Source organism: Suhomyces tanzawaensis (assembly GCF_001661415.1).
Source record: "Suhomyces tanzawaensis NRRL Y-17324 unplaced genomic scaffold CANTAscaffold_8, whole genome shotgun sequence".
NCBI lineage: Eukaryota > Fungi > Ascomycota > Pichiomycetes > Serinales > Debaryomycetaceae > Suhomyces > Suhomyces tanzawaensis.
Window position 1 is genome coordinate 178,535 of NW_017963643.1, and position 16,352 is coordinate 194,886.

The 16,352-nt window shown below is 44.9% G+C and overlaps 5 protein-coding genes and 1 non-coding gene across 6 annotated transcripts; 2 read left to right on the top strand and 4 right to left on the bottom strand.

The window, feature by feature from the left end:
• Positions 1-65: 65 nt before the first annotated feature.
• On the bottom strand, positions 66-2,456 carry CANTADRAFT_8181 (anaphase promoting complex subunit 5; the record flags this gene model as incomplete). The annotated part of the gene is made up of 1 exon (XM_020211252.1): positions 66-2,456. The coding sequence occupies one exon, from the start codon at positions 2,454-2,456 to the stop codon at positions 66-68; it is 2,391 nt and encodes a 796-aa protein (XP_020062136.1).
• A 158-nt stretch (positions 2,457-2,614) lies between these two features.
• CANTADRAFT_27428 (uncharacterized protein) lies at positions 2,615-5,074 on the bottom strand. Its single transcript, XM_020208105.1, has one exon. It carries the CDS (start codon positions 4,894-4,896, stop codon positions 2,710-2,712), a length of 2,187 nt encoding a protein of 728 aa, XP_020062137.1. The 5' UTR covers positions 4,897-5,074; the 3' UTR covers positions 2,615-2,709.
• A 355-nt stretch (positions 5,075-5,429) lies between these two features.
• On the bottom strand, positions 5,430-7,835 carry VPH1 (H(+)-transporting V0 sector ATPase subunit a; the record flags this gene model as incomplete). The annotated part of the gene is made up of 1 exon (XM_020210664.1): positions 5,430-7,835. The coding sequence occupies one exon, from the start codon at positions 7,833-7,835 to the stop codon at positions 5,430-5,432; it is 2,406 nt and encodes an 801-aa protein (XP_020062138.1).
• A 2,450-nt stretch (positions 7,836-10,285) lies between these two features.
• On the top strand, positions 10,286-10,723 carry CANTADRAFT_56973 (uncharacterized protein; the record flags this gene model as incomplete). Its single annotated transcript, XM_020210643.1, has 1 exon — positions 10,286-10,723. A coding segment is annotated over one exon (438 nt), but the record flags the coding sequence as incomplete, so codon positions are not given.
• Positions 10,724-12,748: 2,025 nt separating this feature from the next.
• Positions 12,749-13,900, bottom strand: CANTADRAFT_43262 (uncharacterized protein; the record flags this gene model as incomplete). The annotated part of the gene is made up of 1 exon (XM_020208940.2): positions 12,749-13,900. A coding segment is annotated over one exon (1,152 nt), but the record flags the coding sequence as incomplete, so codon positions are not given.
• Positions 13,901-16,078: 2,178 nt separating this feature from the next.
• CANTADRAFT_t239 lies at positions 16,079-16,200 on the top strand. The gene has a single exon. It is a non-coding gene; the product is annotated as a tRNA-Ile (tRNA).
• Positions 16,201-16,352: the final 152 nt, after the last annotated feature.

Consider the following 16,352-nt stretch of genomic DNA (forward strand, 5'->3'; position numbering starts at 1 on the left):
ATTCCCGATATATCCTCCCTAATCACATGGTTTAACATTTTATTGTCTCGGGTATTTACCTCCCCTTATCGAACAAGCCCATAACTTGTCTCTTGCTTACTTCTTGCGCTCAATTTTTCAATTGCCATAGCGGCATGGTGCTGCAACGTTGCGTCTCCTTTTTCTTCAGCAACTGCTTGCTCGAACGCGAAACACTTGGTTAACATCACCAAGTTGGCCGCACTCTTGAAACCAACAATGCTCAAATTTAAGTACCGAAGTACCTGGCTAAACATATCACTTTTCCCACCGTGTAAGTATAACTTATGACAACTCTTGGACAACTCGAAATAACACTCTGAGATTAAGCTCTTGTGACCAATTGATATTATTACCGGAATAACTTCATTCAAGATCTCATAGCATTCCTCGTAGTGGTCTAAATTGTTCAATGTACTGACCAATATGATTAATCCCTCTGCAAGAAGACTTTGAAATCCAAGCTTTTTCGCTCTGTGGAGCTGGCTCACTATCAAAGTAAACCCCTTTGTATAGTTTCCTGTAATGTTGAAGATCTTACATTTCAATAAGTTTAACTTAATAACTATTGAAATATCTGACCAGTCTGAAGCCAAGTAATCGGAGATCATTCTCAAAGCAACTGAAAAGTTTTCAAGACAGATTTGAACCTCAACACTCAACAGAAGCAACTCATTCTTTAGTTCTAATTCTTTAATTTCGTTGGTCTCAAGTATCCGTATCAATTCATTACAGGTCTGAAATTTTCCTCTATTTATGTTGAGCCTAATTGACAAAATGAGGCTCCTGATTTGAATCGAATTAAAGAGTGAGTGGTCAGTGTTAATAACTTGCTGTTTAAGGTTTTCCAACCTTTGCAAAGATACTTCTGTCTCTCCCCTCAAAAAGCTCAAATAATTTGATCTAGTTTGGATTGATAATTTGTCATTTCTTCTATCCGTAGACTCCATTGAAATTTCATTATAAACCTCACTCAAAATTGGGACACCAACCTTGCTCCAGATGGATGAGTTTAACTCGGTTGATTTGATGAACGAGGACTGGTGGTCGTTGATTGAGATATACAACGCCTTCAAAATACACTCAAAGTATGAAGATGGAGCCTTATCGTCGCCACTCATCACCGGTTCACCTTTGCAGAGTAATTGAAGTGTGGCGAAATTATAACTCATAGAATGCAACAGTAACGAAACCAGTTGGGACTTCTGAATTAAAAAATTTAGCAATTGAGACTCATCGTTATTATTGTAGAAGCGCTGGCGTTTCCAGAGCTCTGGTTTGTTCTTTATAAAATTGAATAACCATGACAAAATATATGTTAATGTTGAATTGTCCTTGTTTTCTCTTGCAACTGATATAGCCTCTTCGATTGAATCTATAGCTTTCTCGTCTTCACCAAAAAACTGATGTAAGGATGCTCTTGAAATCAACGCAAAATGATAGAAATACTTTGAGTTATTAGAAACGGTATAGTCAAAATACTGATGCAAGGCCTCGAAAGCCCCATTATAGTTTGATTGATTCAAGTTTTCAAGGTACTTGATATAATAATATGAAGGCAAGTTATTGAAATTTATGTTTTGGATCAGACAGGTGTTGGAATCAGTGGAGGTCATTAGAGTCATTAAATCTATTAATGCTTTTGGTGTGGGGGTACCATAAGTTTCAAGCAAATTAATCTGTTTGTCAAGCAAGATTTGAAGATCGTGTTTGGGGACTGGGATCAACTTGGTAGTGCTGGGATTAGCAGAGTTATCAGAGCTTGAATGTGCGATCGATGAATCCAAGATATCTTCTAGTTGTTGATTCAAGTGGGCAAATAGCAATTCTTCGCTTTCTTCTCCCGAGGATTGTCCATCGGCTGTGCTATGAGCTATAGATCCACCCATCAACAAGTAGCTCTCCCTGGTAGGCTCTCTATACTCGACCAATGCCTCGTACAACAAGAATACTTCGTCAAACTTGAGAAGTCTGAACGCAGTAATCATTTTGTATATGAAGATTCCAAGCACCGATCGTGAAGTAGCCTGTTTGAAAGAGCTATCGGGGTGCTCGTACACAACTGTGGGGCCCACCATGGTATCACCGATGGATGTTATCAACGAGTCCAACTTTTCAACCGAAGAAATGGACCAGAGAATGTCTAGGATCATCTTCTGGAGGTATTCCGAGTCTGTACGCCCCTGTTCTTGTCCATTGTCTTTTATCACCCTGCTGTGCAAAGTGTGGCAGAGGTCTGAAAGGGTCGGTACCACCACTAATTCGTCATGCTCGTTGTACAATAGGCTGTTTTGAATGAGTTGGTTGATCACATACACGGTAGAACGGACCTGGGAGTCCTTGATGGTGTTGAACAAATAGCAATTGACGAGGAAGAGCGTTGCTATCTTGTGTGGCGATAGGTCCTCCGTGAGGAGGAGCTTGGTCTTGTCGTGCATGGCGGTCGTAGACTCGGTATTTGTGTATGGTGATGATTTGGATGCCAATTGATGTTTACGCGCTGGGTGATGATACATCGAATCAGGAAAGATGCCAGGAGGAATAGCTTTCGAGGCTCGTAGAGAATACGGGGCTAACTGGTAGAGACGGTAGTGTTCGATGGAGTTTACTCTACAGGGTTAGGTAGATGAGGTGGGATCTCTTACAACAAGCTACTGGTGTTCAGCAGTATCTATTGAAGTATATAGCTACCTATTCGTCATCGTCGGAGTCACCGTCGAGGTCGATTTCTGGCATCTCAAAGTCCGAGTCGTCACCAGCAGCAGACTCTGCTACGTCAACACTGGGGGCTGCCACAACTGGAGCTGGAACTGGGGCAGTGGTGACTACCTCCACCCTCTTGACTTCTTGCACCACTGGCTCGGATGGGAAGGAAATAACATCTTCGGAGCTGACCTCCTTGGTGACAAATACCTTAGCTTCGTCGACAATCTCGATATCCTCCGGTTTGGCAGGGATCACTGAGGCATCGCCATTTTCTGTGCTGGCAGAAGCTTCACCGTGGTCAGTCTTTCTGCGCTTTGCAGAAGGTTCAGAGTCGTCCTCCACGGTCGTCTTTTCTTCGACAACTTCCTCGTCCTCGTCGTTGTCACCGAAGCCAGCCAATTCAGTGGGCTCTTCCACCTTCTTCACGTAAATTGGCAATGGGGGAAATCTGGGATTGGTGAACACGCTCAAAAGAGGATCTTGAGGAATCAACTGGGACACGATGGGCAACAACGACACCTTTTCGAATCCTGGATACAACACACTGTTGATCAACAAGTTTCGTAACTGAGGAGAAACGGACTTCTCGTAACTATAGTACTTAGCATTGACGGCCTCCAAAATGAGATATCTCATGATCTTGTAATGCTGAGTGGGTGGTAAGTTGACTCGAGATATGATAGCACTCAAAAAGCTACGGACAACCTTAATGGTGCCGCTATTGATACTCTCCACAAACAAATGCTGGTGAGACAACAAATCAGACATGGCAACGGAATTGGTATTCTTTTTCTTCTTGTTGTTCTTGCCTTGAGGCTGGTCCACCTTCTTAACAGCAGCTGGAGCAAGACTTGAATCAAGTCTTGGTTCCACCAACAACAAGGAAGTGTCGACAAATCTCAATAACTGGGACGAGTCACCCAAATTTCCAACCAAAGAAAGGTAAGACTCAACACATGACAAAAGAGCCACTGCTAATTCTTCGTTGATCAACAATTCATTGAAGTCGATTTTCTTGTTCTTGAAAGGAATTAACACTTCTAAGTAAGACAATATGTTAGTCAAGTGAGGCAAAACGTTTCCTCTGTAGACCAATGCCAACTCTTGCAACAACTTTACCGCGTTGAATTGGTTCTTCAAGGTGGTGGCCTTGATGATTGATTTCAAGGCGTCATCCCTCACGTCGAACTTGAATTGAACAAAACGAAGATTGATAGAGCAAATTAACTCATTCAAGGTCACAATTAATCCAAGAGGAACCCTGACACTGAAACGGGTCTCTACCTTAAGATAAGTGGAAAGGAGGTTGAGGAGAATTTCAATGTTGCTGGAAATCTGGAACAATGACTTTGGTTGGTTGACATCCAAGTTCAACGGTTCGAGAAGCTTCTTTGAATCGATTTCGGCACTTGGCAACTTTTGAAATAATCTCTTGATATCTGCATCGTCATTCAAGTTCAAGAACTCGTTGTAAACGGATAAAATAGAGACAACCTCTTTGATAATGTTTCTAACGTTGTTTTCCCATTGAACCTCTGGTTCAGCCTTTTCAATCACAGGCAAAATGGCCAAAGTCTTGAAGATCGATTGCTTCAACTTTTCAGGGAATGAAGTAAACTCGCCTAAGTTCAAAAATCCAGTCAATCTGGAGGCAAGCTTGTTACCGAATGGTCTGAAGGTGGTAGGATGGTGCTTTACAAGAATGAACAAGGAATCAATAACTAACAACGGGTTGAAATGGATGTTATCGAGGTATTTGGTAATAATTGTAGGCAACTTTGGAGTCAATATTTCACGTGTCAAGGTTGGTTTTCCTCTGATCTGCTTGCAGATGAAGTTGATTGCCTCTATAGTACTGGTCAAGATCTTTCTATCGATGGTATGGTTGTAGTTCTCCAAATTTGTGAGTAATTGCTCAAGTAAAACAATACCATTGTTGGACAAGATGGTATAGTTTTCAGCCAAGACTCTAATCAAGTTGGTACCACACCACTTGTTGTATGCATCGGGGGATTTGGTAAGGTTCAAGGTACGGGAAATGAGGTGATTGGTTTCTGACTTGGTGATGTTGAGGAGGATAGACTTGTCATAGTGAAGGGTAGAGAGGATCGAGAGGATCGAGTCTGGAGTAGACTCGAGCTCCTTGATGATTAAGGAAAGGGGGATCGACATCACAGTGCAGTTGGAAGTGGTCTGTTCGCGATGAGTTGAAAAATTGGTGGAGTGCGATGAGACTGTGTATGTTCTGGGGGGTTGCGAAAAGACGGGAAAATCAGCTGCGAATCTAGCAATAGAAACTAACGTATTCTGGTCACGATGGCATGTAAGACCTGTTGTACTTGCTTACACTGGGAACCAGAACCATGATCAGAATTATTGTGAATAATTTAGTGAGCATATTGAACAAACTCGATCGCATGAACCCTTCGATTAATCGACAATAATCAATTGGAACCAGATTATGTTGTACTAATTCGAATCATCCTTCAATTTTTGTAACTTTAACTCATAATGAATGTTAGAAATGGCTCAAATCTGCACTCTGGAATCTGCTACGGGACTTGCAAAATCAAGTTCGAAAGTTTGAAGAAGTGATAAATTTACTTGATAATTAGCTGTTACATATTCTATATGACAATATTCATTACAGTGTAGTCAGCAGTAGTTCAACGTTTGATTAATAAGAATAAAATTTTGGGGTTTGACTACAAAGTCTCGGCTAATAAGTCCTTGAAACCAAATGGTTGGAAAGGAGTACCTTCACCAACGAAAAACTTGGACATGGATTCAACCCAGTGCAATCTTAACGAGTGCAACATGGCAGAAGTACCCTCCATGATAACCAAGATACAGATGGTCAAAGAGAACCACATGGCAAACAACACAACAGTCATGAAAACACCGGAAATACCAGTGGCTCCAAATGCATTACCAATGGTCATAGACCACAAAACAGTGGATAATTGGGCGTGGGCCAAAGACAAGGCCCACAATCTCAAGTAGGATGCGGTGTGGGAAACACAGTTCAAACAGAACTCGATGGTGTGAATGACTTGGTGAATCATGATGTCTCCGAAGTTGTGGTCGTCGTGACCCTCTTCGTCGTCATCGTCGTGAGCATCCTCGTGGGTGTTTTCTTCCGATGACAACTCATCGCTGTTGAGCTGTTGATATTCATGGTTCTTGGCTTCTCTATCAATTTGTCTTTTCAAGTATAATGGCTTTAAAAGCAATAACCAAGGAACACAAATCAATGCAATAAATAAAAGGAAGACTTGAACGGAAGATTGACCAGCATACAATGGCTCGGCAACAGTACCAGGAGACAAAAACATAGAAATTAACATGTTCAACAAACCTGGTGGCTGCTTGCCTGTACCAAACCAGTCAATAGTCCACTTGTAGACGATACACAATGATAAGTAACCAAAAATACCTTGCATAAAGATCAAACCAGGAATGAAATTACCCACAATGTCGACAACACTTTCGAAGTGAACGTAGTTGACTAATGAGAAGAAGTATGAGTAGGTCATATGGACGTATCCCATCAAGATAGACAACTTCATCTTGTAGGAGTTGGAAAAGAGCAAGGCATTTTCAGCACCATGCCAAGCTGAATCCAAACCAAAGACGTAAGTACCGACAGCCTTAGCACGAACGGAGTCACCTGCCTTGAAGTGCTCTGGCCACACCCAACCTGAGGTGAAGAGAGTCATTGATTTGGAAAAGATATCGTTGTACAAGAGACCCGTGTACATAGAAAAAACACCCATAAGTAACAAAATGTAACGACCGGTATAAGCCATATCGAAGATTTCATCACGTTTCATAGCTCCCAACTTCTTTTCGTTCAAAACCAAGAATAAAGCAGCCAATGACAAGAGGAAACCATGACCAAGATCACCGAACATGATAGCGAACATGAATGGGAAAGTTATGATAGTTGGCAAACCTGGGTTAACTTCTCTATAGGATGCGATACCATAGGCATCACAAATAGCTTGGAAAGCTCCGGTAAACTTGTTGGTACGGTGATAAGTTGGAGGAGTTCTAGTTGTCTCTAAGATGTTGACAATAGTAGGAATAGATTGAGAAGTACTGGCACCCTTGATAGCTGCAGTCAACTCATCAATTTCATCGGTAGCAATCCAACCCTCGGCAATCAAAGTTTGTCTAGAACCGTCATAATCACAGCGGTTCATAGTTTGGTATACGGCCTTTTCTCTGGCAATAACCTCCCACCATTTGGCCAAGTCCTTGGAAATGGCAATTAACTCGGAGGTCAATGCGGTCTCGGAACGTTCTGAAATGTTGGATAAATCGGCCAATTTGGATTTGACTTCCTTCAACTGCTCGGATCTAAGTTCTTGAGTGACATCAACCTTGTAAAGGTCTGCATCCAAAGACTCACAAATCTTTCTGATACGCTCATTGATGATAGAACCGTGAGAGAAGATGATAAAGGAGTTCTTGTTGACCTTCGATTTTGATTGGGCATCGTAAACAGGGTCGGCCAATTCTTCGCTGTGGAAGTACAAGTTACCTCTCAAAGCTCTCCAAAGAATCTGTTGCAAGGTGTTGACCTTATCACGGCCAATAACACCAGAAATAAATGATGAGCCGCGAGCATCAGACACAGCACCTTGGGATTCCAACTGGGAAAGTAAGGCATCCTCCTCAGAAGCGGACGATGTTTGGGGACCAGAGTGTAAGGCAAAAAAGTGGTCCACACCTTGAATGGTGGCCTTGGTCTGTTCGAGGTCTGTTTGTCTTTCATACAACGATTGAGTAGACTCGATCAACTCGCTGACCCTATCTTCCAACAACTGGGCGTCTTCGACGTGCTCATCGATGACGGATTGGGGAACCACCGACTGGGGTTCAAAAGGGTAAGTTTGCACGGGAATGTCTCTCTCGTCGAGTTCTTGCTTGAAAAAGTTGTACTGTCTCTCGACATTGTCCAATTGTCTCAATTCCTTGACGAAAGCTCTCTGAAAGTCGCTTACCTTGGAGTTCAAGTCTCTGAACTGAACCGAGTTCAATTCACCTACCTTGTAGATGATGTCTCTCGAGACTTCGGTAGGGACGTACAACTGCACCAAAGACATTTCCGCAGAGCCTGGGAGTTAGTAGGGAGCGGGGCAGGGTTGTGCATGATACATACGGAAAACGGCTTCTTCCTTTGGGGCCATCTTGTCGAGTTTGATGGATGGATGGGGACAAAGATAAGTGGTTTCGACAATTTTTGTTGACGGCGGGTATCACGTTGGGAGATACACGTGATTCTTAGCGGTTAACGCACGGCATGGTCACATGGAGGGCCACGTGAGGGGCTAGTGTGTTTCATTAGTCACCTGACTGATATCACATGGGTGGCTAAGCATGTGTCTGGTCTATTTGTTAGGAAGTGTACAGCATCTTCATGAATGTATCACTTTTCAAAGTTATCCTAGGTGTATAAAATTGATCATCACTTCTCCTTCAAAATTTGTGGAGCTGACTTTTTTTAATAGCTCAATATTAGTGATAGATGAATAACCAAGAGCCAAAGACAGTTTCCTGTAATTCTTCAGGCTACTCAAAACAGCTTAAGCTATTGGAGAAAAATCGAACTGTAAGAGAGTTAAAGGCTGGATGTTTAATATGTTGTATTGATGGCAATGTAGCATCATTTTTTATAAATTTAATATTATTCTTGGATAAGGATTACGGAATACATTTCACTAATCTCGCCTATATATTGGGTGCTTCAAAGATTTCCAGCAAATGGAGAGGCGATGTTAGCTTGGATTTGCTGTACTAGCCTGACGAGGCTGCGAACTAATCAAACTCCAATATATATGTTGGTGTTATGCTAAGAGCGATCTCGTCTCTCTAATTTCATAGGAAAGTCAGTTCTTCAATTCGTTAACAAAGCTACATACCTCGCTACGAAAGGCTAGCCTTCTAACCAACCTAGGTTCACCCACATAACAGCTCTTCCCAGCAAGTGTAGCTAATTTAGCCGGAACTTTTGCACGTGACTCATTGACTTCCGACCACCTGTGTCGGTCAACAAACCGCAGGTAAACATTTCCAAGATAACCTAAATAGCTCCAAACTCATATGCAATTCTAAGACAATAGTACTCGAAGTTGAATCTCGGCTGAAAAGTCCTGCCTAGGAAATAAAACCTGGACGTAAACCGGTTGTTTCCACGCAGGAAACACACCACAATCAAGTGGCGCCTCGACTGATGTCACGTGCTCTATGTCACGTGGAGGAGCGGCTCTTGCCGCCCCGCCTCACCACGATCATCGATGCGCCACTTCGGGGAGTGGCGCGTGCCGCAAACCGGCGCATGGTCGCATGATTGCTCTACAGTTTTGTCGGAAGCGAACCTTTTCTTCAGAAATATATGCACGAGCGGTGATTGTACAATCTGTCCGATTCAACGCTCCTGCCCCACTTCGCGCCGCCTGTACCCCCTCCTAGTCACGGAATGCTAGCAGACACTAACTGGGCAATAGACCAAGGCGTGAATCACCATCACCACCACCACCGCCGCCACGACAGGTACGTTGACACTACACTCAGTGGCCAGTTCCAACAGTGTTGCGGATCCCTAGGACATGTAGCCCTGGCCTTCTCAACCGAATATCCCAGGACTTAATTATGTTGATGACGTCGCAAGGCCCGGACAGTGCGTCCAAATTTCCAGACAAAGTATGGCGCAGCTGCTCACTCGCCGACACTACAAAAATGCCGCCAATATATCCTCAATTGTCTGACTGCAAAGCTGGGTACCCTCCCCCAGCAGTTCTAGACTGGGCCATTAGCCACCAGGGCAACAAAAAGTGTCGGAGCCTGATTTTTTCCCGTCATCCACTGTCTGAGACAATTGTTTACCTTGCTGATGAGGCGGCCACCCACCAGTTATTTCCGTAGCAAACGTAGCCTTCTCCACCAAACTCGACTTCAGACACCGACCTGCACGGTATCTTGCTCCTCCACACACACGCTGCGTCACTAAACCGTCATCTCAATCCTTATTTCCCAATTAGCCCCGGCGATTGTTTCTGTCGTGGCTAGTCGCATGCAATTAAACAATTGCTTTTTCGCTGTGCTTAGCTTCTGCCACGAATCGTGGCAAGTTAAATCTGCTCCTTATTTATCATATCTATACCTCAGAACCCTACATTGCAAATTGTCCCGTTTCCTTACTGTTCAGCATTTCCGTGTACCTTCCCTCCCCGACACTAGTCTCTACCAGCCAGTTGTCTTTCCAAGCGTCTCATAACCTGCCCATCACATCATCTCGTCCCGCCCATCACCTCAGCGTTTCCCACCAGCCCAAATCCCCCTCCTGGGCGTTCTTATGGTACCCAAATCCGAAGTTCCTGGCCCCGCCAAGCTGGAGCCTGTCTCCTCCAAAAAGCAGGGCATGTCCAACTTCAAACAGTACACAGGTAGGCCCAACTTGGTGAGAACTTCCTCGTTGGACCCCCACTATATCCGCCAAAACCTCAGTCTCGTCAACACTCCCGTCAAGCTTATCTTCGACAAGGACCTCTCGTCCATGACCGAGAACTGGACCCTTGAAGAGAAGGAAAACCAGCGTCGTCTCGTCAAATTTAAGTTCATACGGCTCTCGCCTGCTGAGTACTTTGTCCAGTTCGATCCTATCAAAAAGGAACAGTACGACCACACGTCACCCATCATCTCATGCATTTTCTGGAAGGAGAAGGACTTGCACATCGTCACCTCAGTGGACATCATCTTGATCCTCGAGTACTTGGTGCAAGAGTCGTTCAGCATCGAGGAGAAAAACAGAATCAGACGTAATCTCCAGTCGCTCAAGCCCCAAACCATCTCGCGCACTAACAAGCAGTTTGGCCGCTTCTTCAAGCTCTTGATGTCCATGGAGGACCCGCGCCCCAGAAACATAGAGCAGGACTTGAAGGTGTTCCGCTGGAGCGACTTGTTCAAGGCCATCAACAAGGTCATCTCCAAGTACTCCATGGTGGACGACAGCATGCCGCTTTCCAGTATCAAGGAGTCTACAGGCCCTGAGCTTGTTCCCCCAGCCACAACCACCACAATTCCAGCCCCAGACCCACTTGCCAATACCATTGCCATGGCTCCAGCGCAATCATACACTACCTCCATCCCTCAGCACTTCAACCAGCACCTCAACAGCCACATGAGCACCCATTCCTCCAACCTCACTGCCTCCCAGCATGCTGCTGGCCAAATACGACATTCCTCGAGCTCGGGGCCCAGTTCCAGTGCTCAAGAGTTCCATCCTTCCCAGAACGAAGATCCCTCCGAGCCGGTGTTTTTGCCATCCGAGAGACTCAAGGTCCTCAAGAGAAAGCTCAACAAGTCGTCGCAATCATCTACATCATCCACATATTCCGGCACCACTCCCACCTACAGAAACGACTTGTTCCAACATGCATTGAAGCCGAGCGACCCCGTGCCCTTAGGTGCACCCAACTCCAACACCATCAAGATCAAGTCGGAGAATGACTCGCCTGAATCAGTCGATTCACCACCTGACCCCAACTCGGTAAATTCGGAACGTAATTCCCAGAATTCTTTGGTTGCGAAATCGGACGATTGCACCATTTCTGGTCCTTCGGGGTCGTCTTCGTCCAACGAGGACTCATCGGGGTCCAACTCTCGCTCGGTACCATCCCATGGCTCTAACTCTATTGCTGCTTCCAGCACAATGCGCTCGGAAGGGTCTGGCTCTGCTAACGTGTTCTCGAATGGTGCCAGCGTGCAGGAGTCCCTGAACACATCCGAAGCCAACAGTGCTGGAACCTTTATCACAAAACACCGGGCCCCCTCTCTTGGCTCCGACGGGCGCCTTAGAGTGCCTTCCCAGGCCCCCAAACTGGGAAAGAAGGAGAAGGAGGCCAAGACGGCAATCCGAAACGAAAAGAATGACAATATCAAGAAGTATGCCGAGGACCAGAGCAACAGAGTATTTGGTGGCAATCAGTACGACGAAAACCATATTCAGACTCTGCCAGAGGCTGACTACGAGGCCAAGCGCAAGCAGCCTGATCCCCACGGTGTACAGTACTATCAATATCCACAGCAATCCATGTTGTACCCAATCCAACCACCCGTGGTCAGCAATGGCTACTCTTCTGGTGGATTGCCTGTCAGGGACTACTCCCAAACCACCAGCATTCCAGGCATGAGTCAGTTGAGCACCTCCAACGTGCAAAAGCATGAGTTGGAGCAGAGCCAGAAACACAAGGATGACGGCCCCTTTCCACGGATTCCTTCCATTCTGCAATCTTTTGGAACGCAGAGTGCCAACCCAGTCGCCTTGTCTCCTATTGGACGCTCACTCAGCACCTCTGACAACGGACACATCAGACTACCACCAATCTTGTCACGAGACAGTATTTCGGAAGCCAGCACACAAGGCGTGAAGCTTCCGGGTCCAAGTAAGATCAACGAGTACTGGAAGAGTATGAATGTTGCTCCAGTCAGGGCAGGTTCGGACGGATTTGTTCGCCACAGTCCGATTGCCGCAACACAACCAGTCGGGCCTCCACCCGGCCAATATTCTGGGCCACATACCTTCACCCAGAGCGAATTTTCCACTGAATCCGATCAGCCTCCCCAAAAGGTGCAAGCTAGGAACCAGCAAAAGGAGGGCCAAGACAAGCGTTAAAGCTGGGGGCAATCTGTCGGGTTCGCAGACAAAAACAGGCGAACATATGTGAAATTATCTAATACCAATAAGTGGGGCATGAGCTGTCGATCTTATTGCGCGATGTACTTTGTATCTAGGCATTTCTGTGTATCTTAGTGTATATAGTAGAATTCTACGAACTGCAAATGACGGCTTGCATGTGTATGCAGGTACTGAACCCCTATGGTGTGGCGAGTATGTTGCAGATTTATGCAAGGTGTTACCTGCCACATGCACCATTGACAGGGCTGGTGCGTCGGGTGGGCAATCTTAAGGTGTGTTAATTGTCTAACCATGGTGACTATTGGTGCCTATAATACAAATCTACTTCTTCTCAAGCGCCTTAACGGTCTCCTTGAAGTCGGGGGTGCTCTCAAATACAACCCCCTTTCCTGGCTGTACTGTCACGTAATTCAAGTAGTCTGCGGAAGTTCTTTCAGGAACCACCTCTACCTCATCCACTACCACCTCGGTGGTGGCAGGAACTCCCGAGCCCGATCTGGGTGGTCTTCTGCCCCTGCCAACATGCTGGTGGCCTGTGCTGGATTGCAACAACAAGCTTCTGGGCCCTATCACCTTGATGAAGTCCTGGTTTCCTACCAAGAAGTTGTAGGTGTAACCCTTTCCCAACCGGAAAAATTGGCCAATTTTGGCCAAGTACGAGCCAATGGCCCTGCCGTATAACTTGACCTTCGCAAGAGCGGAAACGGGTCGATTGTGGATATTGGTGATACTTATGCTGGCTACGGGCGCCTCAGTCACAGGGGCCACGGGAAAAGAGTATTTGTGCACGCAGTTGCTCAAATCGAAGGGTCCGTTGACAGTGACTCCCAACAAGTTTTTCTTGTTGACCAATAACTCTTCGTTCTTGGCAAGATTGACATTGTAGATGGATCCATTACCAACCAATCCTGCCTGTCCTCTTCCACTCAATAATGTATAGCCAGAATGGGTCCACTTGAAAAGACCTGTGTTCTGAGTGCCCTTCAACCCCAAGGTTTTGAGGAGCTTTCTGGAAATGACCTTTGGCAAGGTGTGCAATGATATGATCAACGAATTGCCCGTGTACACCTGCAAGGCGCTTTTGTTGAGGATGGCCCAGTCGTTGGAGCCGTCCAATATCAAGTTCACAAACGACTTGTTATCCGAGGACTTGAGCAATGAAAACGTCCTAGAGCTGGAAGATACCAAGATAGAAAAGGGCGAGGTTGATATTAACTTCTGGTAGGCGGAGGCATACCCTCCATAAAGGAGCCTTCTGACTGGCGAAAGGAATTCAAGCGTGCTTCTCACAGATGATACAGACGAATTGGCACCAGTCCCGTAGATAGATAACAACGACCCTCTTCTGACATAGACAGGGACAGATGCTGGGGAAGATATGCTGAGAACAGATTGGGGATTGCCTAAAGGTTTGAATTCGGCAGTTTCCAACGCCTTGTTGCTAATCAACTGCTCAACGTCTTTGATGCTATCCTTAGCATTGACATTGGAGACATCGGAGATTCCACCTGCCCTCTCAGGTTGGTTCGATATTGAGATGGCCCTCCTGCTGGCCACCCGTTTGAAAGCCGACGAAGGGAGCTGTCTTGGTATCATTGAATGGTTCTGGCTTCTTGCTGTATAGCTATTTTTCATCCAATGTGGAGCGAGTAATTTGTATCACGTGACTACAACCACTTCTAGTCGGGTACTGGATTTCCTAAGCATCCAGAGTTACTTCTGTAGGAGCCAACTAGCTTCGTACCGTGAGTACCAAGACTTTCATTCTTGCATGCCTCCTTGTGGTAAGTTCAAAAATTTGCAAATAATCTTAATTTCAGAATATGTGGTTTACCCATGTGAGATCAATATCTGTCTGAACCATTCTCTAGTGTTATCCGCAAATGGACTCTTCAGCCACCGTAAAAGCATCCAGGCTAGTATTGAAATCAACACGCGACATGCCTCTTGATTTTGCTGGGCGTGTGTCAACTACAATGTCAATTATGATATCGGGGCTGAATTCAGACATTTCTTGTACTCAATGGGGCTAGTAAACCATCCTCGTGGATTAGTTTTGTTCTCATTTTTTAGGGGCGAATGCAATCTATCGTAAGGCTCTCTACGAGTACTCGGTTTTCAAATCTCACTCTTTCCAGGACTCGTCCTGGAGCAAACCGACTTGGTTTCTAGATGGTACCCAATTACTATGGTTTTACATTATATTCGAAATCGATTCGAGATCGGGAAATATAGAGCCTGGGGCATCTGAAGTTGATTTTAAGCTGGAAACAAACACATTGGCGTGATCCCATTGGTATACCTCAGCTTTCTGAATTTTTGTAAGCCAAAAGACAAGAAACAATGTGGGACAACTATGTAGTAAAGGTAATTCCAGGGAGCATGCCTCGCATCGGCTTTTATAGGCATAAATTAGCTTAGAGTATATTCAGCGCCTTCCATGGAAGACTATGAGAAAGTAGTTTTGTTCATGTTCATATTTGGATCCATTACAATATCACCCTGGAACACGGTGCACTTAATCGTAATTATACGCCACAGAAAAAACGCAAAGATTCTTAAACCAGTAGTGTTTTCCCAAGCAGTGAAGTAAGGGCGATACCACGAATGGATAATTTTCATACTTGTACCAAGGACAACAATTTAACTGTGATGTTAACAGACTAAAAAATACGATAATTGGAAACTCGATTGGTTAACAAAGTGTCAACTAATCAACCAAACAATGGCATAAGCTTAATAAGTGTCAAACCAAGCAGGGAATCTAGCCAAGCATGTTGGTAGTTTACTTGACGAAGTCGCTACCTATTATAGGCTGGCTGCAAAACAAGCTATATTTGCTGCAGTAGAGATTTTGAGAATGAATTAGTTAGGAATTTTGTAAATGGTCAATATTTTAAAGCATGGTACGGGAGGACATTGCTAATCTTCTCTATATTGTTAACATTTAGTGATGTACCATACCGGAAATACAGTACTTGTATTCAAACTATTGAGCAAACATCCCAACCCATTGTCTGTTTCAAAACTAGAAAAAAGGTATCTAAAACGTAAAACACATTTACAGGAAGCGGCCCTTTTAACAGGAACCATGCATAATTCACGAAAATGTACAAAAAGGTGAGAACTGTGTACCTTTCCATCCACAGCTTACACGCAGCAGCAAGTTTTAGGGAAGTTTTCTCTCTCACTACCGTTATAATGCTCAATCTTCAACTGGTTAAATAAGCAAAGCGGATAATATCCGGCTTTGACGATTTGTCCAAGATACTCTCTCTCAATGTCAAGCTTGAATTTTCCTTGCGAGATCATCAGGGGGCCTTCCGAGGTTACTATATTAGATAGCACAACTCCAAGCCAAGCCAGAAAACGGTCTGGAAATTGCTGGAACACTAACTATTTGTGCATCGCCAATATCTCTCGATTGAGTAGTTGCTGTCCAGGTCAGAAGCTGCTTGTTTAGACTTTAGCTTAGATAAGGACGGAGTCCATTTGCTTACGTAATTGCCATTCCTCTAGAAGTTTTTCCTCTGTTTGATGGGTCAAGAATCGGCTCGGTGGAGCAGTGGCTAAGAACTTTTGCTATTGGCTGCCTTCCCGAGTTCGGTCCTGGGGGTAGATAAAATTGATGGTCTGTCTCAGACTCTTGATGCTCCAGTGGCGCAGAGGTTAGCGCTTCGTGCTTATAGCCGTTTTACGACAATTTGGTTATACCAAAAGTCACGGTCGTGTGAGGAACGCGACGGTCGTGGGTTCAAACCCCTCCTGGAGCATCTACCTTCTTTTTTTGCCTACAGTGTTTTTAGAAAACATTCGAACCCTCGGCCCGGAACTTTTCGTAATACGGGAAACTCAATTTTCGTAATAGGGGCCGGATCTTTTCATACTAAGTTTAATTTTAAAACTGTACCACCCTACCCGTGAA